The 26,916-nt window shown below is 50.9% G+C and overlaps 2 protein-coding genes across 3 annotated transcripts in view; one reads left to right on the forward strand and one right to left on the reverse strand.

The window, feature by feature from the left end:
• The first annotated feature begins 49 nt into the window (after positions 1-49).
• On the forward strand, positions 50-16,878 carry TMEM43 (transmembrane protein 43). Its single transcript, XM_054595888.1, has 12 exons — positions 50-254; positions 2,521-2,670; positions 3,546-3,680; positions 4,307-4,401; positions 5,256-5,305; positions 5,586-5,655; positions 6,500-6,570; positions 7,615-7,736; positions 8,034-8,108; positions 8,650-8,751; positions 12,236-12,353; positions 14,785-16,878. Exons 1-12 carry the CDS (start codon positions 243-245, stop codon positions 14,985-14,987), a joined length of 1,203 nt encoding a protein of 400 aa, XP_054451863.1. The 5' UTR covers positions 50-242; the 3' UTR covers positions 14,988-16,878.
• Positions 16,879-18,004: 1,126 nt separating this feature from the next.
• XPC (XPC complex subunit, DNA damage recognition and repair factor) overlaps positions 18,005-26,916 on the reverse strand; it is a 36,099-nt gene continuing 27,187 nt past the window's right edge. Inside the window, exons 12-16 of one of the 2 annotated variants that reach the window (XM_054595768.1) lie at positions 21,578-21,712; positions 21,328-21,497; positions 20,686-20,779; positions 20,023-20,112; positions 18,005-18,983 (exon numbers count right to left, since the gene is read on the reverse strand). In XM_054595768.1, coding sequence (XP_054451743.1) covers positions 18,774-18,983; positions 20,023-20,112; positions 20,686-20,779; positions 21,328-21,497; positions 21,578-21,712 — 699 coding nt within the window. In that variant the 3' untranslated portion in view covers positions 18,005-18,773. The remainder of the gene's footprint in view (positions 18,984-20,022; positions 20,113-20,685; positions 20,780-21,327; positions 21,498-21,577; positions 21,713-26,916) is intronic. The other variant, XM_054595769.1, reaches the window with a different exon arrangement.

Consider the following 26,916-nt stretch of genomic DNA (forward strand, 5'->3'; position numbering starts at 1 on the left):
GCAACTTCGTGGAGAAAACACCTAATCCTGGACTACATTTTCCAGAAGACCTTGCGGCGCGCTTGAGCAGAAAAGCTGGAGACGACAGGGAGTTAACGTTGCAGGACGTCCCCTGTGGTTCTGGGCATCACGCGGGTTTTCGTAACTCTTAAGCAGACAAGAGGCCCTGCACTCCGCACTCTGGCGGTAAACCCGTTTCCTACGCGAGCAGAGCGAGACGTGCCAGCTAGCCGGGTCCCACCATGGCCGCGAATGTGAGTGTCTCCTGGTCTGGCGGGCCACACCCAGCCTTCCCCAAGTCTCGGGGCCTCCTTTTCCCTTCGGGGCCTTCCAGGTCCGTTTTGCTTGTCTGACCCTCGTCGGTGCGGCTGCCCCTCTACTTCCCTCTGCATGCTGTGTCTATGGCTTCCAGCAGCTAATCCGTCTGCTTACTTGTCTTAGCCTGTCCAGACTCCTTTTGTGCGTATTCTTTGGTCCATCTCATCCTCTGGTCGCTCGTTTGTGGAGAGGGAGACTCAGGAGGTGTTGCTCCGGACATTGGGATCTGCTTCTGCACTTTCCGGCAGCCCTTCCGTTCATTCCCAGTTACCGCCTAGGCCCTTGGAGTTTTCAAATTTGCAGAGCTGGACGAAACCTCAGAGAGGGGGCCAGTCCGCAGGAAGGGTGGGGAAGCCGGAAATGTCCAGGTAGAGCTGTCCAGCAAGGGACAGACAGGGCTGTCCGGGCAGGCAGTAAAACCCCCCGCCCTTGGTGGGTGTGTAAGGGGCGCAGGCTTGATTGGGAGCGGAAGACTTAGGATGACTGTGAGAGGGAGGAGCATTTCCCTATTGCTGGACTTCTTGTCCTCCTAGCATGGATTGGATTAGAGGTCCTGACTTAAGGTGATTCCTCTCGAAAGGCTGCTGCTGGCCTCTTTTCCCTTCAGCCAGCCTTTCTCAGAATCTTTCAACTTAAGCCCAACATTCATTCAGCATACCGAGTGGCCCTTTCCACCAGCGTGCTGTATAGGGGAGAAGCTAGTGACTCACCACTCCCCTCCTCTGTGCAAGTGCTTCTGGAGCCAGCTGGGGAGCCCTGCCAGCTCCAGACACTCCCTCCCTCCCTCCCTCCCTCCCGCTTTGGTGGAGTGCCCTACCCACTCTCTCCTGTCCTGTTACACCCTTTTTCCAGGCCCCTTCTCTGTCCCAAGGGTTCCCTCTGCCTCCCATGCCCTTTGAGAGGCAGGGTTTGTGTCACCCACAGCCCTGGTGCACTCTGCCCCTGTTGGAGTTGTGTTGGAGGCCTAAAAGCCTTGAATGCTGCACTTTGAAAAGCCTCAGAGGTGGTCCATGAGACCCAGGGTCTGCCAGGGGAAGGGGTAGTCAGGAGAGACTGGCTTGCTCCCAAAGGTGGGCTTCTGTCTGCCTCCCACACCACCACCTTATTTTATCGATGGGGGATTTCCCCAGCAGAGGAAGGCGCTTGCCCAGGTCTCACAGCCAGCTTGGCAGGTTCCATCATGGGAGTCAGGCAGACCTGGAGGCAAATCCACTTTCCTCCTCCCTGTAGTTGTGTAGCCCTGATCTCTAGAGGGATGGGTTACTGGGAAGTTTAAGGGATATTGTGCTTTCAATAGTGTCTGGTGTATAGTAGGTACTTAATACATGAAAAAAATCTTCACAGTCTAACATGGATGGTCTGTCTGGTGGGCAGAGACCATCTTGGGTATGTCGGGACCTGACCTTTGCCAAGGAATGCAATTGAATTGGGTGTCCTCTATTGCCAATTCTTTGTTGATTCATCTAGTTGCCTGGTGCGTGTTTAGGGGAGGAGCCGCCAAGCCCTGGTGGGGGAAGCAGGGAGGTAACAGAATTCTGAATCAGTGTAATCACTATTTTGTCACAAGTACAGCTAATTGTCTTCACTTTATAAGTGAGTAAACAAGATTAAAGAGGTTAAGCAACTTATCCAGGGTTTCACAGCAAGATTTTCAGGGCCAATGTGTTGACCTCTGTTCCCACCTCATTATTTTTGAGCCCAGAGTGCTGGGACTGGGAGGGTATGTGTCACTGAGGATACAGACAGGTATTCAACACATGTTGTGTAGCCAACATCAAGGTGGCCTTTCAGGGAAGGAAGAAAGGCTCAGGAGGATGCTCCTCAGGCTAGGGGAGGTGTAAGGATGGGTAGTGGGGAATGGGCATAGGAAGTTTCCATCATCCTGTTTATAGGGAAGTTGGTTCAGAATGTGGAGTGGATGTATCATGTGACTACCCACCCTACTAATATAGTTGTTCACTCTGGGAGGTCGAGAGAGGGTACTATTAACAGGAAGGGGGAACAGAAACTTTCTGGGGTGATAGACATGTTCTGTACCTTGGTCAGGATGTTGGTCAAATGGGATATACATTTGTCAAAACCCATCAAACTGTACACTTAATATCTGCATTTTTACCATATATAATTAAAATGAAAACTGAGTATAAATAATGAAATTTAATTTATTTAAAGAAACTAATAATCATTCTTTTTTTCCCCCAGTATTCTAATATAAGTAACAGAAGAGAACATGTCAAAATTACGACCGATCCCCAGCCAGGCTTCCTGCAGCGGCTGAGCGAGACCTCGGGTGGAATGTTTGTGGGGCTCATGACCTTCCTACTCTCCTTCTACTTAATTTTTACCAATGAGGTAAAATGTCCAGGGTCCTACTGTGCAGAGTGAGGGTCCCTATAGCGTCAGGGAGCAAAGGCTGTGAATCCAGAGGCTGGATGGCTGGATTTAATAATGAGGGCCTAGATTTTACAAAACAGAGAGGACGATGCTAAATTAATCAGAATTCTTTCTGTTGTAACCCTCCCACCCCCCTCCCCATAACTGAAATAATGGGACGTAAGTGGATAGGTGAACACACCTGAAATCCTGGGGGTAGCACCAGTTTCAAGTATGGTTGGATCCAGGCATTCAGGAATCTAATTTTTTCATATCTTGCCTATGTTTCTCTATTGTGGATTTTTCTTTGGTAGACTCTTTCTTTGTGGCGGCAAAGAAATTCCAGGATCCTACCCATTCAGCTTAGCAACTACAGAGAACAAAGGAACCATCTCCTTCTAAATGAATTTAGCAACAGTTGCAGGGAGATCTCTGAGTCCTAGCTTGGGTCTCAGTCTTCTCTCTCAACTGGTCCCCGTGGCCAGTGAACACGTGTTCTGATTAACTAAGCCTGGGTCACATGATTTGGACCAGAGTACTGATTGGCACATATAAATCACCTGGACTGAGATAGGGGCGGGGAGGAGAAGACAGAGGAAAATGGGGGAAGGGGTACAGGGCAGACAAAGCACCAGCTAGCTCCAATGTGGAGGCAGTGGGGTGAGGGACAGAGGTCTTCCTGGGAAGGCGGGAATCTGGGGTTCTGGTCCCAGTTCTACCATTTGTTACACTTAGGTTTTCCAACCATAAAATGGGAAGATCAGTCTCAGTGCTTTCTGAGACCCATGCTGTCCTGAGATACTGTATCAGGCTATGCCTGACTCGTTGAAATCCTCACTACCCTTTGCTCACAGGGCCGCGCGTTGAAGACAGCAACCTCCCTGGCTGAGGGGCTCTCACTTGTGGTGTCCCCCGACAGTATCCACACTGTGGCTCCTGAGCACGAGGGGAAGCTGGTGCACATCATTGGGGCCCTGCGGACGTCCAAGGTACATTTGGCGATGGTTGCTGACCCACTGGAGGCTTGGATACTGTTTGCTTGAGGATTTTGAAAGCATGCACGTAGGAAATCCACACACATGGGTGTGATTACTGTCTCCACCATTCAGAAGCTGTGCGGACCTGTCACTCCTAAATCTCAACATCTTCATGGGGAGAATAATTGTAACAAATTGGGGGGCCAGTTTTGAAGATTTGGTGGGATTAAGTAGCTAACGTCCTGGCATAGTGCCTGGCGCATGGCGTGAGCTTTACAGATAGGTGCTTTAATGGTTACGATTAGCATGTGTGTCTAGTTCAAGGCTATAAAGGTACTCTGGTTATTAAACTTTTCCTGTTTGACCACCACATGCGGTGTCATTTGGTACTATGCCATTGGGCTGTGCAGTTGAGCCTATACTGTGAGGCATGTGTCATAGGCATTGGCTGTTTAGAACTTGGGACAGGCAGCTTCACTCCACTCTCCCACATGAAGTGGCCGTAGAGTTCTCCATCCTGTCCCTGTCTTCTGTACCTGTTTCTTTTCTAGCCCAGCTTCCCCTGAGCCGGGCGCTCTGGGCTGTGTGAGTCTTGTCCTTTATTTATTTATTTTTGGTTTGTTTGGTTCTTTTTGAAGCTCCTGTCTGATCCAAACTATGGGGTCCACATTCCAGCTGTGAAGCTGCGGCGGCATGTGGAGATGTACCAGTGGGTAGAAACGGAGGAGTCCAGGTGAGGTACCAGCGAGTGACGATCAGCTGGCGGTGGAGAAGGTGTGGATGTTAGGGTACAGTGCAGAAATGCAGGTGGTTTTCATTTTGACACTTCCGAAATTGAAAGTATAAAATCTTACTGTCACAGAAGTGTCAAATTATCCTGAAGTTATTAGGGAATGATCTTTTGATTGAAGGTGGCAGAAACCCAGTACAGAGCGGCCCAAAGGAAGGGGGAAGGATTAACTCCCTTATTTGGAAAGTTCCACAGATGCCTGAGTTTAAGATATTACCGGTTTGAGGCCACAAGCAATTTTTTCCCATGTGTTAGTTCCATCTTCTCTCCCATAGAGGGACAGAAGTGGCCTCCAGGTTTACATTCTGTCAGTTCTAACAAGTCCTAGGGGAGGCTCTCATTGGCCAAGGTGGGGTCACCTGCAGCTAGGAGTGGGGTCAGCCCCACCTGAGCCACATGGACTATGAGTTGAAGGGTGGAGAGGTGGCTGGGAGAGCCAGGGCAGCTCAGACTGGAGAAGGGCAGCTTCAGAGGGTCCCAATGGGACTGTCCTGGAGCAGCAGGTACAGCCAGATCTGTGAGCCTAGGGGGCGGGGCTGCGACCCTTGGTGTAAGCAGGTGGAGGTAGATTTCAGCTCCAGAAGGAAAAGCACTTTTCTCCAGTCGGGGCCTTCAAGGGCTGGAGCTGGCTATCTGTCAGGGAGTGAGCACCCTGCCTCTCGGCTGGTGCCGACAAGGCCTGCTCCGTTTGGACAGTTTGGTGGGGTAGCCCCAAGTTGCTTCTGGCTGGGGATGCTTTGAGATGGGAATGCCTCGGAGTGACGGGCTGACTCCGAGCTGCTGTGCTTTCCCTGCAGGGAATATACTGAGGATGGGCAGGTGAAAACGGAGAGGAAGTACTCCTACAGTGAGTATGGGCCCCCTTCCTCAAGGGCCACGCCCAAGGCCTGTGGGTAGATGCTGGGCACGTCCTTGCAGTGGGGAAGGGCACAGAACCGGGTGTTGGGATCCCTGAGTGCTGGTCCGCAGAGCCCTGCTCTCCCATTCATCTGTCGAGGCTCCAGGAGCTGCCCCTTCAGCCATGGAGTGGTCATGGGCTTGGGTAAGAGGACGAGGGGCCCCTGGGCCTCGGCACCTTTGTGACTCCTCCTACACCGTTGCTGAGTTGTTCCCTTTTCCCACAACAGACCCTGAATGGAGATCAGAAATAGTCAACAGCAGAAACTTTGACCGAGAGATTGGCCACAAAAACCCAAGGTGAGGACTGGGCCCCGGGCCCGAGTGCAGCCTTGGCTGCCGCTGGCATGTCTCCAGCCTCAGCTTCCTCATCTGAGTAATGGGATTAAGTTACTGCTGCTTCACGAGTTGATTAAAGCATTGGCTATGTGGACCACACTGTGGTTGGTGATGATCACCCTCTCCCTGCACAAGTCTGGATGCTGGGTGGGCAGCTTCTCTGTTGGGCACCAGGAACACAGAGGCAAAATCCAAGATACCTTCAAAAAAGTCACTAATATGAGGCCTGGACTGAGTGCCTGAAGAGATTTACATGTACAGTACCAGGGAAGCCTGTGTTAACAATTTGCCGTGGGGGTAGGAGGACAATGAAGAAGGGCTCTCAGCAGGCGGCGGCATTTGATGTGGGCATTTGTAGGATTTTGGCAGAGGGAGGTTAGCGGGGCCGGAGCACACCCGGAGCGTGGGCTGCATGCAGCCACGGGGCGGGCTGTGTCAGGGAGGGCCTTGAATGTGCACGGGGGGCTTAGATACTTCCTGGGGCTGGGAAGGGTCAGTGAGGGCGTGAAGTCCATGGAAGGTCCATCTGACGGCTGGGGGTGGGGTGGGACAGGCTGGTAGGGATCTGGGCAGGAGGGTGTGAAGCTCTGGGGATAGAAGACAGAATGAGTGTGCACCGTCCAGGAAAGAGGGACTCGAGCATCTAGGGAAAGGAGGTGCTGGTAGAGACAAGATGTTTGCAGTGCCTGGGCGGTCCGGACTTGCAGGATGCCCCTGGGCAGGGACCCTGCCAAGCACAACCCAAAGGAGCCCAGACAGCTCCCACCTGGTGCCCTGCTTCACTGACAGCCCCTCTCCCCCACAGCGCGATGGCAGTGGAGTCATTCACAGCAACAGCCCCCTTCGTCCAAATTGGCAGGTTTTTCCTCTCGGCAGGTAAGTCTCTGGACCATCAGGTGAGCCGTTGCCAACCCGGAAGCTCTGTGTTCCATTTGGCCAACTCCCATGAGCTGCAGCCTCTAGTGCTCAGTGACCCTTATGTGGATAAAGGGGCCACACTGCCCTGGGCTTGGGATCAACCAGCACCTTTACAAGGAGCATGTCTTGGGCTGCAGCCAGAGGGAAGACAAATCTTTAGGAGGTGGGGACTTGTGTAGAACACCCCCACCCTGGGCAGATTCCTCCAACACCCAGATTATTCCAGAGAAGGACCACCAGCCACTGTTGCGGTACTGGTGCCCATTCTGACCGGACAAAGCCAAGGGCCTTTCTCAAGCAGCCCTTGAGCCAGTTGTAGAGACAAGGCTTTCCTTGGGACTCCACTGCTGGGCCTTGTATGGCATCTAGCCTGTGCCACATAGTAGATGGTTCATTCCCCATCCCCCAAGTTATTCCAAAGAAAGGATTCCAAGGGACAATGCAGTATCACCAGCCACAGGAACCCCTAGGGCTCTCTCTCTGAGCTTGACCCGGGAAGGTGGGAGAGCAGACACTGAGGGCCCAGATAGCCAAGGTGAGCGCGTAGAGGCCAGTGATGCGGAGCTTGGCCTGTCTGCCATCTGCTCTGTCGCTCAGCTAGCCAGCTCTGGCCTCACGTGATTTCCATGCAGCATGAGAGCCAGGCTTGGACACAGATAATCAGACCCAGGGTAGAACAGGTCCAGGGCTAAGGCTCTTCCCAGAGCTGTGGTCACTCTGACTGGATGGAGGCGGGATAGGGAGGGCGTCTGGGAGGAGATGGAGACGGCAGTGGGGCTGGCAGAGGAGCCGCTGCGGAAAGGGCGGAGCTGTTGGAGAGCTTGGGGTCGGGGGTGGGGCCTGTGCGTGAGAAGGCCCCGAAGGGGTTGAGCGGGGTTTGGGGAAGGGGACAGCTCGGCAGGACTGTGTGAGGGTGCGGTGGGAAGGATGTCAGGCTGAGGCGTTTGCAGATCAGGGGTGTCTAAGATTGCATACCATGTTTCTGACCACTCTTTCTCCTAGGCCTCATTGACAAAGTTGACAACTTCAAGCCACTGAGCCTGTCCAAGCTGGAGGACCCGCACGTGGACATCATTCGCCGGGGAGACTATTTCTACCATAGTGAAAACCCCAAGTATCCAGAGGTGCGGAGGGGCTTGGGCAGTTTGGAGGGCGAAAGATCAGGCCCCTCAGAGGGGCCTGTCCCCCAGAAATACACAGTGGTCCAATTCTGGCTTAAGACTGATTTAGTTCAGTGGAACCCCCAGCTGCACCAGGCCAAATGAAATTGGAGGGGAGGGGCATTCTGGGTGATGAAACCACCTGGGCAAAGGTGTGGAGGTGGGAAGAGGGGTGAGGGTAGGGGAGCAACAGTGCCACGGACCCAAGCCCGGCCTGGCTGCTCTTGGCCTCGCTCACCCCACTTCTCTTCCACCCCTCAGGTCGGAGACCTGCGAGTTTCCTTTTCCTACGCGGGGCTGAGCAGCGATGACCCTGACCTGGGCCCGGCTCATGTGGTAATGTAGCTCCTCCAGGGTAGACCAAGGCAGGGCTTCCTGGTCTTCCTGGGCACGAACACAGTGAGCGCGGCTGTGAACGTTGCTTTGGACCCTCCCTCTGGGAACTGTGTGCACGCGCTTGTATTCACCCAGTCAGGTGTGCCTCTGGGCGGTTTCAGAGGTCTGTCCCCTGAAGCCATCCCTGGGTATCGGTTGACCCCAGGTTAAGAACTGTAGTTCTAGGGGACCTCATAACGATGCCTAAGGAGAGTTTTTCCAGTCACGTGTAGCCCTGCCTCCACTAGCCCCCAGTGTTTGCTCTACATACTTGATCTCAGTGCCTGACCCTGTCACGTATAGTTCCACCCCTGCTTGTGCCCAGGGTCCTTCAACTTTGTGGGGGCTCCCAGAGCGGCTGTACCGTAGGCCGAAGATGCAGTGAGGCCCGGGCTTGGCGTGGGTCTCCTCCCTCGCTTCCCAGTTAGGCACAGGGTGCAGAGGGGTGCTGGGACTGGGCAGGGGTCGCTCCCCCAGCTCTAACATTAAATCCTCTGACCAGGTCACTGTGGTTGCCCGGCAGCGGGGTGACCAGCTAGTCCCTTATTCTACCAAGTCCGGGGACACCTTGCTTCTCCTGCACCACGGGGACTTCTCACCAGAGGTGAGTAGCCAGCGTCTGTGATAGAGGGCCTGGGGCCTGCCCCCTCCACTCCCCTCCAGTGGTGGTTTAATAAGCACCGACTACCAGCGGTCATAGCCAGTGCTAGGAGGCAAAAAAAAAAAATAGGAGTGAGCACCTCCCTGTGTGCCACACTGCGCTGGGCACAACCGTAGGCAAAACAGACTCCTTCACAGGCTGCCAGGCTTGTGGGGAAGAGAGACTCAGCAACAACGCAAGGGCACCTTGTGCTGATTGTTGTCAAGGAGAGACAGATGATCCAGGGTAAAAAGGCATGATAATAGGAAATCTGCTTTGAGAGTGGTCAAGGAGCACCTCTCTGAGGAACACTTCTGCTGAGTGCCAAGTGAAGAGAAGGGGTCAATGCTGGAAGTAGCCCAGGCAGGTCCGAGTTCACCTTGTTGGGGGCATCAGCAGTGTCCGTGTGGCCACTGCCCAGAGAGAGGGGTCAGGGGAGGCAAGGCTGCTGAGTGGGCAGGGGCCCCTCAGCGTTAGGGGGGCAGTGAAGGGATTTGGGCAGAGTCCCAGGGCCAGGTAAGTGAGGGCAGGCACCCCTGTTCCCACCTGTAGAAGGAAGAGGGAGGGTCACGTGTCACCTAAGTTCCAAGGAGATGGGGTACAAAGAAGTACCGATTAGTTCCATTGCATGCCTTAAGTTAGCCACTCTTCCCTAGGCAGGGAATTCTGTAGCAGAGAGATCTAGCTTTTAGCCCTGGCTGGTGTGGCTCAGTGGATTGAGTGCTGGCCTGCAAACCAAAGGGTCACAGGTTCGATTCCCAGTCTAGGGCACATGCCTGGGTTGCGGGCCAGGTCCCCAGTGGGGGGCACGCAAAAGGCAACTACACACTGATGTTACCCTCTCTCCCTCCCTTCCCCTCTCTAAAGATAAATAAAATCTGAAAAAAGAAAAAAAAGATACAGCTTTTATATTGTTGATGAACACAGTGTATCACTTGTGGGACATTCTGTGCTTGCTCTGAATAGGATTGCTGGGTTGGATGCAAACCCTTCCGGGTGCAAGGGCACTGGGCAGGTGTCAGGACTTAGCTGGGACCCTTTGGACCCTATTCTTAGGCCCTCAGCTGTCATCCCTCTCATTTTAGCCCCCCAGCCCTGGCTTGTTGCACGGGCGCAGCCTTCTCTGGCCAGGACTAGGGTGTGGCTGGGCTGCAGCCCAGGGGCCCGGCTACCAACCTCAGGGCAGGGCCGCCACCCCCCCAGCCTGGCGGGGCATGCGTCACCCTTACTTCCAGCAGCTCTCAGGGCCACATGGAGCATTTCTAAAATTAGGAGGCCCTGTCTGGGCCTTTCCCTCTCCCCTGAGCTCCAGCCCCATCCCAAGGCTTCCGTCTCCCTGCAGGGAGGGGCCCAGGTCTCAGCGCTGCCCCCCTGAGAGGCATGGCGGTTCTCATGGCTTAGGTAACCCCAGGAGGGAAGGCTCTGACAGTGCAGATGGGCAGCAGCTTCCGGGTCACCCTGGGCCTCCGACACAGGGTCTGGGGTCTCTGTCGAGTTGGGAGAGAAGGCTCGGAGCCAAGGAGGCACCCCTGAGGATCCCAAACCCTGCGAGCTGGGAGGCCCAGATTTCAGTCCTGGGGGCAGGAGAGTGCAGTGTGGACGAGCAGGGACACTGGAGGCAGCCCCAGCTCAAGCCCTGCTCTGCCTTCTGTAGGCTGTGGGTCCCTGAGCCAGTTGACTATCCTTGCAACGTGTTGCCCCCCTCTGTAAAATGGAGCTTAAAAAAAATGATTATTGCAATTATCCCTACCTTATTTGGTTATGAAGATTGTCCGTGCAGCATATTTTTTATTGAGCACCAGGGACATAGGGACAAAACAGACGTGATCCCTTCCCTCAAGCTTACAGCTTAGTTAACTGCTTGGGGTGAGACCCTAGGTGTGTTACTTATCTTCTCAGAGCCTGTTTCCTCATCTGTAAAATGAAGGTAAATGTGCCTACCTCATCAAGTTATTTTGAGGATTAAATACTACTTGTGAAGCACTTAGGACAGTGACTGATAAATAGTAAGCAATAAATGTTAGCTCTCATGTTGTGACCGTAGATGATGGTAAGGTAGGCTTTCTGAGCAGAGTCCCAGGCCAACACTGTCCTTTAAGCCAACACTGGAAGAATGTGTAGGCGCTGGCCAGGCATGACTGTGGGCAAACCTGCTCTTGGCACAGCCACCGCATCTGCGCAGGCCCTGAGGCGGGAGGCAACTTGACTTGGTCTCCAACAGGCAGCCAGGGGGCTGGGGCTGCCTGGAGAGGGTGGCGGCGATGGCAGAAGCAGGGGGGCCACTGGGGAGGAGGCTGCTGTTGAGGTCCTGGTGAGGGGGCGGCGGTGGTGAGAGAAGATTTGAAATGGGACCCAATGTTGACAGCACTTGCTGATGGCCTGGATGGGAAGTGGCGAGGGGAGGAACAGGCTAAGTCTGACACCCAGGTTTGGCTTGTGCAGGTGGGTGGGTGGGACCCTTGGCTGAGATGGAGGTGATACGGAGGAACAGGTTGGGGTGGAAGCTCCAGTGTTGGTGTTGGATGTGCCAAGACATGAAGTGGAGCTGTCACACAGGCTGGGGAGCCACAGGGGTGAGGCACAGAGAGGTGCCAGGGCTGTCGGCCTGAGAGAGGCACTGACACATGGGTGGATTTCCTGGGGGGAGAGGGTAGACTGAAGCAGCTAGGGCATTTCAGCATGTAGAGGACAGTAGGAGGGAAGGAAGGGCCCCGGAGACTGAGAAGGAGCAGCCTGAGAAGAAGGAGGGAAACCAGGAGAGAGTTGTCCCAGATACCACAAGCAGCGTCCAGGATTAAGTCGATACCACACAGGAAGTGTTTTCTGTAGCGCCTGGCAGGCGCATTCAAACGTCCCCACAGTCATGGATGTTGTTAAATGACCCCAGAAAGGTATTGCTGTAGTATGAGGGAGGGTCAGGGTCATTCCAGATGTCAGGCTAAAGATTTTTTTTAATCCTCACCTGAGGACATTTTTTTCATTGCTTTTAGAGAGAGGAAGGAGGGGACAGAGAGTGAAAGAGAAACATCAGTTGGTTGCCTTCTCATACGTGCCCCGACCCAGGATCAAACCCGCAACCTGGGTATGTGCCCTGACTGGGAATTGAACCTGTGACCTTCCGGTCTATGGGATGATGCTCCAACCAACTGAGCCACACCACCCAGGGCAAGAAGTCAGGGTAAGGACTCTTGAAGGAGGGGGGCTGTGATCTGAGGAGGGCCCATACCTCTCACAAAGATCTGTGTGCATACCTTGCTCTTCTGTGCTAGGTCGGGGAGGTACATTCATCTGGGTAGGAGATGTGCCCTTATCTCCTCTGGTCTGTTCAGAAATGGCCAGTGTCTCCTACGTTGGTGTGGCCCCTCAGCCACCTGGCCTGCCAACCGGGTAGGCTGGTGAACCCCTCAGATATGAGATGTAATACCTTATTCCCCCACTTGTCCTGCAGGAGGTTTTTCTTAGAGAACAAAAGAGCAATTCCATGAAGACATGGGCCCTGCGGGCTGCCGGCTGGATGGCCATGTTTATGGGTCTCAACCTCATGACGCGGATCCTCTATACCCTGGGTAGGTGAGACGAGACATGGGCGGGGGAACCGCGCCTGCCCTCCTGTAGTGCCCCGTGTTTCCTCCATGCTTCTCACGCCATCATCCGTCAGCCCCTTTGCCCTGATGGTATGTTCCTTGGGGCAGGGGCTGGGCATTTGGTCCATCTCTGAGTCCCCGCTTTGTAGCTTTGGGATGAATGAGCAAAGGCAGGCAGGCATGAGAGATGAGATGGTTTTGGGGGTGAGGGCAGAGTGGATGCTGATCCTGAAGGCTGGCCTAGCCCTCGGGTCTGGGGATGTGGCTCTGCTTGGTCCACTCACTTGCTCACTCCTTCCTGCCTTCATCCCACGGCTGACTAGCCACAGTGGGGAGGCTGACCAGCCTCCATGGTGTGCTGGACCTGAAATCTGGTATCAGAGCGCTGAACCCTTGGGCCATCGTCTTTCCTGTATGAGTTTCAATTACCTCACACCTAATTTGTAGTTTTATGAAATGTTTAGCAAACAGGGAACACTAAACAATTGTTGTCCTTCATTCCCCGCCCCCAAAATGGCTAGATTTGGGCTAGCCAGCAATTCTGGGGCACAAGGGAGAGTGCTGGGCTGCTTTCCTGGCCTGAGGTTGGCACCAGTGAGCCCCGTAGTTGCCCAAGTGGCCTAGGCTGGTTCAGGACTGAATGTCCAGGCTGATTGAGTAAGGGCGGGTGTAGACTGTTGCAATGGGAGGTTGGGGCTTCAGAGGACTTTCCGTTTGAGCCTTTATGCCAGTGCGTCCCTGCCCTGTGCCAGGTGATTCTGTCAGCCTTCTCTGGGCCCCAACAGAAACCTCTCCTCCACTTACCCACGGCAGCCGGGGAGAGGCCTGGCTGCCCATATCCCAGACTGTCAGATCTGGGAGGGCCACCGTCCTCATTTTAAGGACGGGAAAACTGAGGTGCGGGGAGGGGAAGGACACGTCCCGAGGTGTTCTTCGGATAGTTGAATTATGCTCAGAAAGGCCAGGTGCATCTGGCACGCTGTCCAGGAGATCTGAATTTGAATGGAATCCTCCATCTTCTTCCTCTGAGCTGAACCTGTCGCAGTCGTGTGATCTGGACCGGCCATCTTCCCTCTCAGAGACGTCACTGGCCCCTCGTCAAGATGAGGAGGGTGGACTCGATCTCGGAGGGCCCTCCTTTGAGTCTCTGCCTGTCTGTGGTCCTCTGATTCTCTCCCTATTTGGAATGCTGACATTCCAGACTCAGAACAAATATGGGAGCATGGAGAGGTCCAAAGTGCAGGTGGAGTGATTCAGGAACATGCAATGCAAAAGCATTCATTCATTCAATAAGAATTTACTGAGTGCCTGGTGTGTGCAAGACATAGGCCCTGCAGACCACATGAAGAGGACAACGTCCTTGTCCTTTCATGGCTCAGAGCAATGACTTAGAGCTCAGGCTCTGGGCTTAGATAGTCTTAAGTTTAAATTCTGGCTCTAGCACTTTCTAGCTCTAGGACTTTGGGTGAGTTGAACTCCCTGGGCCTCAGTGACCTTGTGGGTAAAATGAGGTGAAGAATAGTACCAGCCTTACAGAGAGTGGGCCTGAGGGTTTAATGAGATGGTGCACATAGTGCCTGACACATGGTCAGCGCTCAAAAACATGAGCTCTGCTTATTATAAGGGTGAAGTAGGGGTATTTCCTACCCGAATAGACACAGATGAGCTACGAGGTGGCCTGTAGGGTCCTGTAGCCATGGCAGGGACCTGGGCTTGCTTTGTAAACCCAATGACACTAGACCATTGGGGCCTCCTGGGAACTGAGTGAAGATTCCCCCAGTGGACAGCAGCCATGGGATGCCATCCTGAAGAAGCTAGACAGGTCAAGGACAGAGATGGATTCAGCTGGATCCTAGACTTTATCACATTGGGCCGGTAGCCTGAGAGATCCTTGAGGCGGGGGCCGGCTGAGGCCAGTTTCTTTCCCGCAGTCCCTTCTCCCAGCTGGGCTTGTAGATAATTGGGAATGACCTACTGCCTGAATGAACAGACGCCTCCATGAATGGCTGAGGGGCCTAAATAGGCATCCACAGAAGGGTCTGCCCCCTCTCCTTTGTTGAGTGTACAGCAAATGGTATTTGCCACTGTTACAGTGAAATGTCTTTATGTTGGCCTCAGGCTGATTTCACCATACAGTTTAAAGTTTATAAAGCACTTGCACATGCCTTCTCCCCTGCAGTGGTGTGCAGGGGTGACTCAGTGTGCACAGCCACACAGCTCAGGAGGGCGGGCTTCTCTTCTGGACCTTCCAGCCCTCACTGGCAGGGTATTTGCCTTCCACCACGGACCCTCTTCTCTGCTCTCTCTCCTGGCAGCAAGGGCCCATCCTTGTTGAGGGCGGGGAGCCATCTGGTGACTCGAGATATAGAGCATGGTGTTCTCCGAAGCCTCACTGCCTTTTGCTTTCCCACAGTGGACTGGTTTCCTGTCTTCCGTGACCTGGTCAACATCGGCCTGAAGGCCTTCGCCTTCTGCATGGCCACCTCGCTGACCCTGCTGACCGTGGCCGCTGGCTGGCTCTTTTACCGGCCCCTGTGGGCCCTCTTCCTCGGCTGCCTGGCCCTGGTGCCCATCATCATTGCTCGGACACGGGTGCCAGCCAAAAAGCTCGAGTGAAACAGGACCTGGCACCCACCAACATCCATGTACGCTTCAGGATCCAGCTTACCCCCCGCTTCTCTGACCCTGCTCCACACCAGAGCACGAGTCCATATTGGTTTTGGATTCTGCTCCTCCTCTGCTCTTCAAGGAGCCAGACTTGGCGGCGTGCACTTATGTCGGGTTTGGTGTTCATCTGCTAACGTCTCTTCACCCTCTTTCTTGCCAGTAAACAGCTTCGATGGGCAGAAGGCAGCTCCTCTCTGGCAGCATGGCAGGTGTTCCACTTGTTTCCTCCCCTTCTCTTGGGACTGTGTGTGTGGCTAGTTCGCATGCTTCATTTAGCTTACGTCTGCAGATGTCGAGGTGACACTGGGACCTGCTGCCTTACCCCTTACTGCCTCTCATCCTTGCAGATGAGTGCCAGGGCTCTGCCACAACCACTGGCCGCGCCCTTGATGCTAAAGGGCCACCTTTTCCAGCTGTCTCGAATCAGTACTGGATTGCCAAGAGACTAAGCCCATATCCTCCAAAGCTGGTTTATGGATAGAGCTTGAATTGGAACTTCAAAAAGAAAATCCACTGGAGATATTCTGAAGGAACTTGGACATTTGCTGGGCTTTGCACTCTTTTTGTGGTTTGGTAGAGTCTTCTGAGTGTACAGGGTCTCCAAAGGCCCTGAGTTTTTGTTGCCTCACTTCATGTGTACTCATCTACCCTAACAGGAAGCTGTTTGAAATAAGATTTGAAATGCAAAACAGAAAACCTGAATGATTAACATTTCAGACTGTTACAGAGACACCCTTTAACCTCTTCGATGAAGTTAATTCAGATCACAGAAAAGTGTTAAATGGGGGTGTGACTTTCCTGGTTTTAAAAAAAAAGTTACCACTGTCAGTGTTCTGGGTCACTGGGAAGCTTTTAAGATGATTTTGAAACAAGTGTTAGCAAAAGGATTTTTCCCTCTGGGAGGAGGTGGGGAATCTCTACAGAGTATCCGCTGGCATCAGACACTACCTATGTACTTGAAGATAGTTCTAAGTTTTTAGTCAACCGTTAAAGGAAAAGGTTGGGGAAAAATGGTGGGGGGAGGTTGGAAGCTTTATTATCCTAGGCTCCCTCATAGTGACCCCCAGTCAAAGGCAAGACTTCGAGGCCTCAGGCTTGCTGGGGATTTGAATGCTCTTGTCCGGCCTCACTCCCTCCGTCGTGAGTACTTCTGACGTCAGCAGCCAGGCCTCCGCTGGCTGCTTCTCGGATTTGTTTCATCTGTCGTGTCCACCATTTTGCTCCTCCAAAATAAAATCTAAGCTCACTTAATTCATGTATTTTCTAAGTTTCCCAATTACTCTCACATCCTTTGACAGATAAAGTATGTTGTAACCTTGAAGTCCCGAAGGATTCTTTGTATTATCTTTTGTCTTTTCACCATTTGGAAATTGTTCTGCCTTGCTGGGAGTGGTTGCTGTGGCAAATAAGTATTTGGTAGTTGCATAAGGGGGTCAGAACTTCTGAAAACAGTGATCTAATAACCTCTCCTGTTGTCCTGGTATAACTGTGCCACAAACTGGGATTCTTCATGGAAAAGACAGCAGGGCCCCAGACATGATTTATCTGTGTTTAAGGACAAATAGCATTCACTGCTGTTCATCATGGGCAGTGTCTTAAAGGATGCTTTTGGAAAATACCGTGTAACGATGATGGCTACATACAAAAAGCCTTGGGATTTGGTCTTTGTAACTTTTCCTAGTACAAACTTTAAATTACTGCCGATATCAAGTGTTCTTTAAGAGCAAAATGTTAAATATTTGACGCCTTTGAAAAATCATGATGAAATTTGTATTACCTTTGTATTTTTGATAGGAAATCAAAATAAATTTCTAAATATCTTTTATAGGACCTTGTCATTTTCCCTTTTGATTTTGTATTTTCTGAAATTTCTACCTAAAAATATTGAGCTGCAAAACTTAGTAAAAACTATGAATTTTAGACTCAGTTGTAAGTTGTTTTTAGTGGTTAAATTTTTTTTTTTTTAAAAAAGGTCACCTCTATATTTCTAGCACTTAGAAGCCTTAAATACCAAAGTCTACTTTGTTTTGGATGGATTTAAAGTGAATGACTCACACTTCACCCATCTTTAGAATGTGCTACAAGAAAGACGTGGGATGGAATCAGTCTAATACAGTGCAAAAGGCATCATTGGCTTTGGGTTGGCAAAGACCTGAATTCCAACCCCAAGTCTGCCACTATTTGGCTGTGTGATGTTGGGAAAATCAATGCTCTTTGAACCTGTTTCCTCATCTGTAAAAATGAGGACAATGCCATTCTACTCCTACAAGTCTGTTTTGAGGACTAATGGGGAGAAAACCCATGAAAAGCCAAACACGTGACATGTTAACTTTTCATTCCTTTCGCCTCCTGTTCTGAAGCAATGGACTGCTGCTCATTGTCCACTCTGAAGTCAGCAGTTTGAATAGTTTTCTTTTTAAATTTGTTAGAGGACTTGAAGCAGATGAGTGATAACTTTGTAGTATCTGTTCTTACATTTCTCAAAACCAAATGTTTTATTGGACTTCCATAATGCCTCCTAGGAGCTGACATCTGAAAAACAAGTTATTTCGGCAGAGACAGGGTGATGCTTGACCGAATTTCCAGAGAAGTTGCTTACCTCTAGAAGGGCCCTGGTGCAGGAAGTGTGAGGCTCTGCAGTTTCCATGGCAACCCCACTGTGTTTCTCAACAAGAGCCTTCCAGCCAGGCTTTTGTGCATGAGTCACACACCCCAAGTGTTTTGTTTCCCTGGGATAAAACTGATTCAAATTTTTAATGGCTCCCATCAATGATGAAGTAATACCTCCTTGCTTAAACGTAGAAGAAACAAAACTCCATTTGTGTAATAAGTTCCCAGCCTACATGAAAACAAAATCTTATCTTGAATGTAGTCTCGACATGTACAAATCACTGTCAACATGTTTTCTTGGCTGATATAAAATCTGCAAGAAAATGTAGAGTTGAGTCTTTTTGGATAAATACTTTATTTTTTCTCAAAATGTTATTTCTCCTGAATATCTATAGTGCATAGAGCTTTGTGAAATTTACCCAGTAATGAATAATTCTCTTTTAACAATGACCCACTTTTTCTAATATTTCTTTAGTTCTGAGTTAGAGCTTTGCCTTTTCGATCTTCCTGATTTTAGTTTCTTATTCTACTCTTCTGTCATCATGATATGTAGCTATGAAAAGTGGATCCCAACAATACCAGTCTGAGGTGACCTGTGCTCCCCATACTAGAAAGAGACAGCATTCGGCAGTATTAGTAAACCTGACTGAGGGACAATGAGTGGCCTGCAGAGAGAGAGGGTCCACAGTCTGCAAGAGAGGTGAGAGCACAAATGTCTGACAGATGAAGGATCTGCCTGGAAAAAAGGACTAGTACATTCCTAATGTATCACGGTCTGAAAATTTCCCAGTGGTTTCTATTAAAAAACTCACTTTCCAAAAATGGGAAGAACCAGGTCTAGGTGCAGGAGGGTCTCCAGGGAAGTGTTCTGTAGCTCAAGGCATAGGGTTGCAGGAGTAAAAAGCTTTCAGGGCCAGCCCTATGGTGAGTGATTATGACAAGGTCTGGAGCCAGACCAGACCTGCAGCACCACCTCAGTTTGACCCTCTGTCCCTTGGATCCTTGTCTGCCGTACATGATGCCTGTTTATAGTCTTAGTGGAGACACCGCCAGCTCCAGGCCTGGGCATCCCCTGCAGCAAGTGCGGGGCCCGTGGGGCACAGCCCCTCACAACATGGCCACTCATCATAGCTTCTCAAATGGGAACAGGTGGGAAGCTGCTGCTTTTTCCCTTCTGGTTTTCTTAGGGCACTTTGCTTGCTTCTCCTCCTTAGCCTCTCGGTTTTGGGGCCAGGAAGCAGCCAGGATCCTGGCTGTTTCTGCCTGAGAGCTCGTTCCTTCCTCTTCGTCTGAAGAAAGTCCACCTTCCGCTGCATACGGGGCTGCCGTCTCACTCTGGAGAGGTGGACAGTGGAGGGAAAACACAGGCCACAGGTCAGTAACCAGATAGAGGAAGGACCATCCTGAGACAGGAAATCTCCCAGCAACAGCCTGCCTGGAGGGTGTGGCTCCAGCAGGACAAGAGCACTGTGTGGGGCTGGGGGAAAACTAAGGCCTGTCTCCCTGTGTCCTCAGCCGTGGGAATCACCCAAGCAGGCACTGGTAACTGACGAGCTGAGGGAATGCCAAAATGTCTAGGCATGAAACTACCCTCAAGGAGCGTACAATCAAATCCAGGAGATCACTGTGACCAGTGCTTTGCATGCGTTACTTCATTTCTCAACAGAAGTGACCAGTGCTCAGGGGAGGCACTCCGCGGGCCTGGGCCTGCTGGGGCGGGGAGCTGGATGCAGAGGGTACAAAAAGGAACCAGTCGCACATGAAGCCCAGTGAAGGGGTCAATGAAGGGATCTGAGGGAGGAGCATGACAAAAATATTTTTTAAAAGCAAATAGGCACCCTGGGGGGTTGGAGAGGCGTGGCCACAGCTACTTCCAGAGTGCATTTCTGCTGTCTCTCACCCAGTGGCCATCACACCGTGCAGGAGGCCTACAGGGAGAACTCGCACCCGTGTCCACAGGCTAGCCTGCCAAATGGCAGGTGCTGCAAAACTATTTCCGGCCTAAGGGATGATCGTGGGCACTGGGATCACCACAAGGCTAAGGGCGGTGGGTCAAACACGGGACTAAGAACTTGCCTCTTCCAGCATGGGTTTAGCACCACAGCAGGCACGCACTCGCTTGGGCGGGCAGGAGGGAAAAGGGGGACGCTGGGGCAGGGCAGGGGGCGGGAGTGGCAGCTGAGGCTGACTCCAGGGACCTTCGCCAACCTTTGCCAACAAAGGACACAGGGCCTGGGAGACACAGGTCTGTGGCATTCAAAAATAAAGCTGATCGACCTATGACTTGATGTCCAGGTAGAACGCGGGCCAGTGGTTTCTGAGTCACCTCTCTTCCCCGCCCGGCTTGCCGTCTTTACAAAGGACCCACACTGACCTTGTCCCCATAGCGAAGCCTCAGCCTCTCCCTGATGAGCAGTCCTTTCACCAGCAGCTTCCAGTTCCCTAAAGCCCGCTTCTCCCTTTTCTGCAGCAAAAATCAAACAGGTTAAGCATAAAATGTCAAGCATTGTCATTTTCAAGAAAAATATCAAGATGGAACCTGTAAACAAACAAATATATAGTATTTTAGGTTAAAAAAAAGTTTAATTATACCAAGTCTTAGTTTTAAAATTGGAGTGACTTATAAGAGGCATGAAAGGCATCAAAAACAAAAACTTCTTTTTAATTGTTTCTGACTCTAAAACTTGTAGGGAAAGAGGTTCTCCACAACTGGCCCACAGACAATTCCTTTTAACGGAGACAGGTGTCAGGAGCAGGGCAGTGGTCCCTGGAGCTGGGATCCAGACACAGAGCTGACAAATAATAGATGTAGGCAGTGGATTCTGAGGTGTAGGCAGGACCATTTAATACAGTGCTGGCTCCCTATGGTGCTTACTATGTAGTCAGGGAGCCAGAAAGAGCTTCACAGCACACGGACTCTCTCCTTTCACAGTTGCTGCAAGTGAGGCACCCATCTGCCCTGTGTGCCTGCCTTCCTGGCCACTCTGCTTTCCCACCTCAAGCCCCCACCCAGGCCAGTCCTGGCCAGGCAGCTCACCTCCTTCTCCTTCTTTTCAATGAGCGCCTGCTCATTTTCCCAGGCGGCCAGGAGCACGTCTTTGTATTCCTCGCAGACTACATACCCGTCAGTTCTGTGGGGATGCAACATGGGAGGTCTTCCTTGAGCCTGATTCCTGCTGTGGCCTCTCTCCCTCCCGTTGTGGAGGACAGTGGGCCGCTCATAAGCTCTGAAGGATTTCCCATGTCAGCTGGTCCACAATCCTGGTCACAGCTGCTAACAGATATCACTCATGCAGAAGGCAGGCCCGTGGACACTGGCACTACTTAAGAGCTGGGATGAGGCCCTTCCCATCCCCACCACATGCAGGACAGAGGTCACCAACCAGGAAGAGCACTGACCCCACTAGGTCACCTGTGACCACCCCCCAAAATCAGTGATTTAATTTAACATTATTAGGATGCTGCCTTCACTCGTTTTTCTGCCTCTGGACGGAAGCCAGAGTACAAGTGCCAAAAGTTTAAAAGGTAGTGTTGAGGCTCATTTTCCAAATTTAGAGTAAAACCTGGAATATAAGAGCCACCGGGCCTCAACTCCCACAAACCCCACATCAATTTCCCGCCCCTTCCCTGGGACCTCCCCGTCACCCTTTCCAGCCTCCACGGAAGAGCCCTCACGCACACGGGACAGGAGTAGCCCCTATGGAAATCGAAGCCGACGATGGCCTGGGCACAGTCGATGCCAAGCTTACGAGCCACACGGTGCAGGTTGGGCAGATTCAGTTGGACACAGCCAACAGGCATCATGTTGGGCACGAACAGGTACACGTTCCCAAATTCATTCCGGGGGACCTGCACAGGGAGGCATGCCAGGTCTGGGCAGGTGCAGAATAAAGCAGCCTGGTCCTGACCCCACTGAGCACTGCTCTCACCTTTCCGTCCACAGCCACAGGTGGCTGGTACTCTTCTGTCTGCCACCTGCCAAACAGGCCCAGGTCATTGTGGTCCTGCAGCTGGGGCTCAGCAAGGCGGGCTCTCCGGGCCCGGTTGGAATAGCCTTTCACCATCTACACCAGAGGGAACAGCCAGTTTACAACAAAGGCTACCCTTCCCGAGTGCCTACTGTACACTACAGCAGACACTGTGCTCAGTCTTTGCACCTGTTACAAAACAAACAACAGACAAACCTGAGATGGGTGTGTGCTTTTTATTCCCTTTATGAATACCAGAGCTATTACCACGAGTACTGCCAGCTAACATCTACAGGCCCTCAAGGTCCCAGGCACTATTTTCAGTGCTATGTATTTGATATTTTGAGATTGCAGCCAATTGCAGGTAACTGAAATAGTAGAGAGCAACACCACAGATAAGGAAGGGGGTCTTACTATACTTTGTTCTGTCATCACTGAAAGGGAAATTGAAACTTGGAAATGATGTCACTTAAGATCCCATGGCCAGGCGAGTGGTAGGGCCAGGGTTTAACTATGGGAAACTAGCGGTGCCATGCACCCCGGCAGTCTGAAATGCCGAGCACACCCCCCGACAGCTGTCTGGGAGCCAACACCAAACTTTTCACTGGGGAGTGAAGGGGTGGAAGGAGTGGAGAACTGGCAAGGAGGAAAAGGTTGTGTAACTTTTACGAGGAGGAGTGCCACAGGCGCCGGCTAAGGATTGGCTCCCGGGCCTGGGCTGCCTGTAGGGCAGGCATTGGCAAACTTTTTCTGTAAAGGGTCACATACAGCCTCTGCTGCATAGTCTTTATTTCTCTTTTTCAAACCCATTAAAAAATGTGAAAACCATTCTGAGAATAAGGGCCCCATGAAAACAAGGCCCAGGCTGAATGTGACCTGCGTGCTGCAGCCTGCTGACCGCTGTCCTAGGGGCCGTGTCTGCCATGGTCTCTGGCGCACCACCTGCCACCCCTGTGGGGCTCAGTCCCTTTCTAAGGAAGCCACTCGTCCGGCGCTGTTAAGATCCAATGAGCATCTATTACAGGCCCCACCATACCAGTTATTAGGGGCAGTCTTTGTTTTTAAGGAGCACAGGCTCCTGTGGGGAGACAAAGAAGATTGTAAGTCAGTGGGAAGAGCAAAGGGTACAATGGGGCCCAGAGGCAGGACCTCTCACCCAGCCCCGAGAAGGGAGAGGTTAAGGTAGGCTGTTCCTAACAGGCCCCATCTCAGCTGAGTGAAAGGGCAAAAGAGGGATTGGCCAGGTGAAAGAGCCGGTGAGAAACGTGTTTGGGACCCTGAGTATCTGGGGACCGCGGAGGTTCTGGCACGCAGGAGGGAACTGGCGGGAGGAGGCAGGCCCCAGAATACCACAGGTTCCGTGACACATGAAAGATGTGAAACTCTAGGTGGCGTGAGGGTGGGCTACCCAGGTGTCACATGCAACTCTGTTTCAGAAAGATCCCATGATGGTGATACTGGGAACGGCCTGAAGGGCTGCAGGTGGCTGTAATCCAAACAAGAGAAGATAAGGCAGGAGTTGGAGTTTCAACAGGTTTCAGAACAAGAGGACTTGAGATGTGGGATGCTAGAACTGTGCTAATGTGAGAGCCACCAGACATTTGAAATGTGCCTAATAGAAAATGAGATGTACTGAAAGTAAAATGCTAGATTTCAAAGCCTTAATAAGAAAAAAATATAAATATCACAATATTCTAAAATATTACATGCCGAAGCGACTATATTTCAAATATATTTGAAAATATTTTTTAAATTACATTTTATTGATTACGCTATTTGTTTCCTGATTCTCCCCCCCTGCCCCGCCTTCGACACTCCCCACTCCCTCCGGCCATCCGCTCGCTACTGTTCATGTCCATGGGTCATACGTGTAAGTTCTTTGGCTGCTCCATTCCCTATACTGTACTTTATATCCCTCTGGCTATTCTGTAACTACCTACTTGTACTTCTTAATCCCCCTACCTCTTCACCCATTCTCCCACACCCCCCTCCCATCTGGCAACCATCAAAACACTCTCCATATCCATGATTCTATCTCTGTTCTTGTGTTTTAGATTCAACTGTTGAGAGATATGTATTTATTGTCATTTTACTGTTCAAAATTTTGATCTTTTTCTTAAATAAGTCCTTTTAACATTTCACATAATAATGGTTTGGTGATGATGAACTCCTTTAGTTTTTTCTTGTCTGGGAAGCCTTTTTTCTTGTCTTTATCTGCCTTTCGATTATAAATGATATCTTTGCTGGGCAGAGCAGCCTTGGTTGTAGGTCCCTGCTTTTCATGCCTTTGAATATTTCTTGCTAACCCCTTCTAGCCTGCAAAGTTTCTTTTGAGATCAGCTGACAGTCTTATGGGAACTCTCCTGTAGGTAAATAACTGCTTTTTCTCTTGCTGCTTTTAAGATTCTCTATCTTTAACCTTTGGTCTTTTAATTATGATGTGTCTTGGAGTGGGCCTCTTTGCATCCATTAAAACTGGGACTCTCTGTGCTTCCTGGACTTGCACGTCTATTTCCTTCACCAGATTAGGAAAGTCTTCTTTCACTATTTTTTCAAATTTTCAATTTCTTGCTCCTTCTCTTATCCTTCTGGCACTCCTATGATGTGAATGTTGGACCTCTTGCCTATCCTTATACTATCCTCATTTTTTTTGGATTCTCTTCTTATTGTTCTGATAGGTCGCTTTTTTGGTTCCTTATGTTTCAAATCATTGATTTGATTCTTGGCTTCTTCTACTCTACTGTTGTTTCCCTGCAAATTGTTCTTTATTACAATTAGTGAATCCTTCATTTCGGACTGGATCTTTTTTATGTTGCTCACTAGGTTCCTTGAGCATCCTTATAGCCAGTGTTTTGAACATTGCATCTGATAGATTGCTTGTCTCCATTTTGTTTAGCTCTTTTTCTGGAGTTTTGACCTGTCCTTTCATTTGGGCTATGTTTCTTTGTCTCTTGTGTTGGCAGCCTCCCTGTTTGTTTTTATGTATTAGGTAGAGCTGCTTTCACTCTGTTTCTTGGCAGTGCATCCTGAAGGATCCAGTGACAGCCTCCCCTATCACCCAACCTGGGTACTCGAAATACGCCCTTTATGTGGGCTGAGTACATCCCCCTCTTGTAGTTGAGGCTTGGTTGCTGTTGGCAGGTGAATGAGAGGGATTTACTCAGGCCAGTCGGCTGCAAGGACTGGTTGTTGACCACTGACCTCCATGGAAAGATCAGCTGTGCTGGGGCAGTGTGGTGGTGGTCTGACGTGGTCTGTAGCTGTTCACTGAGTGCACTGGCTTTGGGGTTTCCCAGGGGGTGCAGGCCAAGGTCAGCCCCCACCTGTGTTTTGCCCGGGGCACCCTGCCTGAGCTATAACGCAATCTGAGATGGCTGCTTCTTGTGCTGGGCTTGAAGATTCCCAGGCAAAGCAAAGCTGTGAATCTAGGCTGGCTGCTGCTAGTGCCAGCTCACTGAAGTGTGCTGCTGCTTGTTTGATAGGATTTAGGAAGTTGTGAAGCATGAGCCAAGACCAGCCATTCATATGGAAAAGCAGCCTGTGTAGGGCAGAGTCTCTGGGGATTTCCAAGGTGGGTCAAACTATGTTAGCCAGGTTGATGGAGTCTCAGATATAGCACCAGTTTTCCTGCTCTGTGCGGGGAGAGTTTAGAAAAGGGACAATGGCCTCTGATTACCTTGATGCCCAACACTTCAGTTCCTCCCTTTGTACCACTGGTGCCTTTCCAGTTGCTATCCCAGTGATGGAGCTCAGAGGAAGTGAGTCTGAGTATATGAGTCTGTGTGTGGGTTCTTTAAGTGGAACTGTTTGGGGCTCCAGCAATTTCTTCCACTGACTCAATCCCCATTGGTTTTTGCAGCCAGAAGTTGTGGGGACTTATCTTCCTGGCACTGGAACCCTGGGTTGGGGGGCCTGGTTTGAGGCTGCAACTCCTCATTCCCAAGATATCCCTCCCAAATTTTATCTACCATATGTGGGCATGGGATTAGCCCATTCTGCATCTGTGCCCTTCCTACCAGTCTGGATGGATGTGGTTTCTTTAATTCCGTAGTGTCAGACTTCCATTCTACTCGAATTTGTAGTTGTCAGACTTCAACTAGATTTCTGGCAGTTTTGAGTGATGGTTGTTCAATATTTTAGTTGTAATTTTGATCTATTTGAAAATATTTAAGCATGTTAAAAACTCTACCTGTTTCTTCTTTTTTGAAGATTTTAATGTGGCTACTAAAAAATTTAAATTTGTGGCTCACCTTGTATTTCAATCAGAGAGTACCATTCCGGAATGAAGAGACTGGTTATTTGATAAGGAGCATAAAAGAAAGGTGAAGGTCTATGGGAAGCCCCAGTGGTCCTCCAGGTCCGAGCAGGCAGCATAATGCACTCAAGCCTGCTTTTGGCAGTGAACTGCTCCCAGTGCCTGCAGCCCCTTCCCACCAAACTGAGGCCTCTCTGCTCCCCACCCCAGAGTCTTACAACCCAAAGGGCTCCTTTTGGGATCTGATGAAAAAGAACAAATGTGTCTCTGTGACCGGCCACTGTCTTCCCCTGGTAAAACAGGGCGGTGTGTCCTGTGACAAACTGTTGTGGTACTGTACTGAATTCATATTCCTTGTGGGCAGCTGACCTGAGTTAGTGTGGCAGTACAGTGGGAGATGGGAGAGAACTAACGCCGGAGTAGAGGCAGGGCCTGGGATTGTTGTCTGCGGGCTGCCATTATCCTACCTGTAAGGCGCTGGACAAGTAATTTCCCCTTTCCGAGTTCCTGTTTTCTTGTATATAAAATAGCCATCATAATGCTAACCCCATGGCTGTTGAGACTCAGCAAAGAATGTATATGTGCAGAATGCGTGGTAACTTACCAAGTGGAAAGACACTGATGACTGGTGAATGTATCCACAAAGACCAGGGCTTTGGCTTCTTAGAACAACTCAGTAACACAGTTGCTATCTATACAGCCTTTGAACACACACTAGTAATCTAAGGGCTGCTTTTTGGCCTAGATTTCTTGCATGCTCTGGAATATCCATTTCTCCCTCTTTTTTTAAAAGGTATGTGTTTTGTTTTGTTTTTTTTTTAAAAAAGATTTTATTTATTTTTAGAGAGGGGAAAGGAGGGGGAGAGATGGAGAGAAACATCAGTGTGTGGTTGCATTTCGCACACCCCCTGCTGGGGACCTGGCCTGCAACCCAGGCATATGCCCTACACTGGCAATTGAATTGGCGATCCTTTGGTTCGCAGGCTGGAGCTCAATCCACTGAGCCACACCAGCCAGGGCTGGAATATCTATCTCTTACAAATTC

The sequence above is a fragment of the Pteronotus mesoamericanus genome, unplaced genomic scaffold (assembly GCF_021234165.1).
Source record: "Pteronotus mesoamericanus isolate MK-2021 breed Mesoamerican mustached bat unplaced genomic scaffold, CSHL_Meso_final scaffold_54, whole genome shotgun sequence".
Classification (NCBI taxonomy): Eukaryota; Metazoa; Chordata; class Mammalia; order Chiroptera; family Mormoopidae; genus Pteronotus; species Pteronotus mesoamericanus.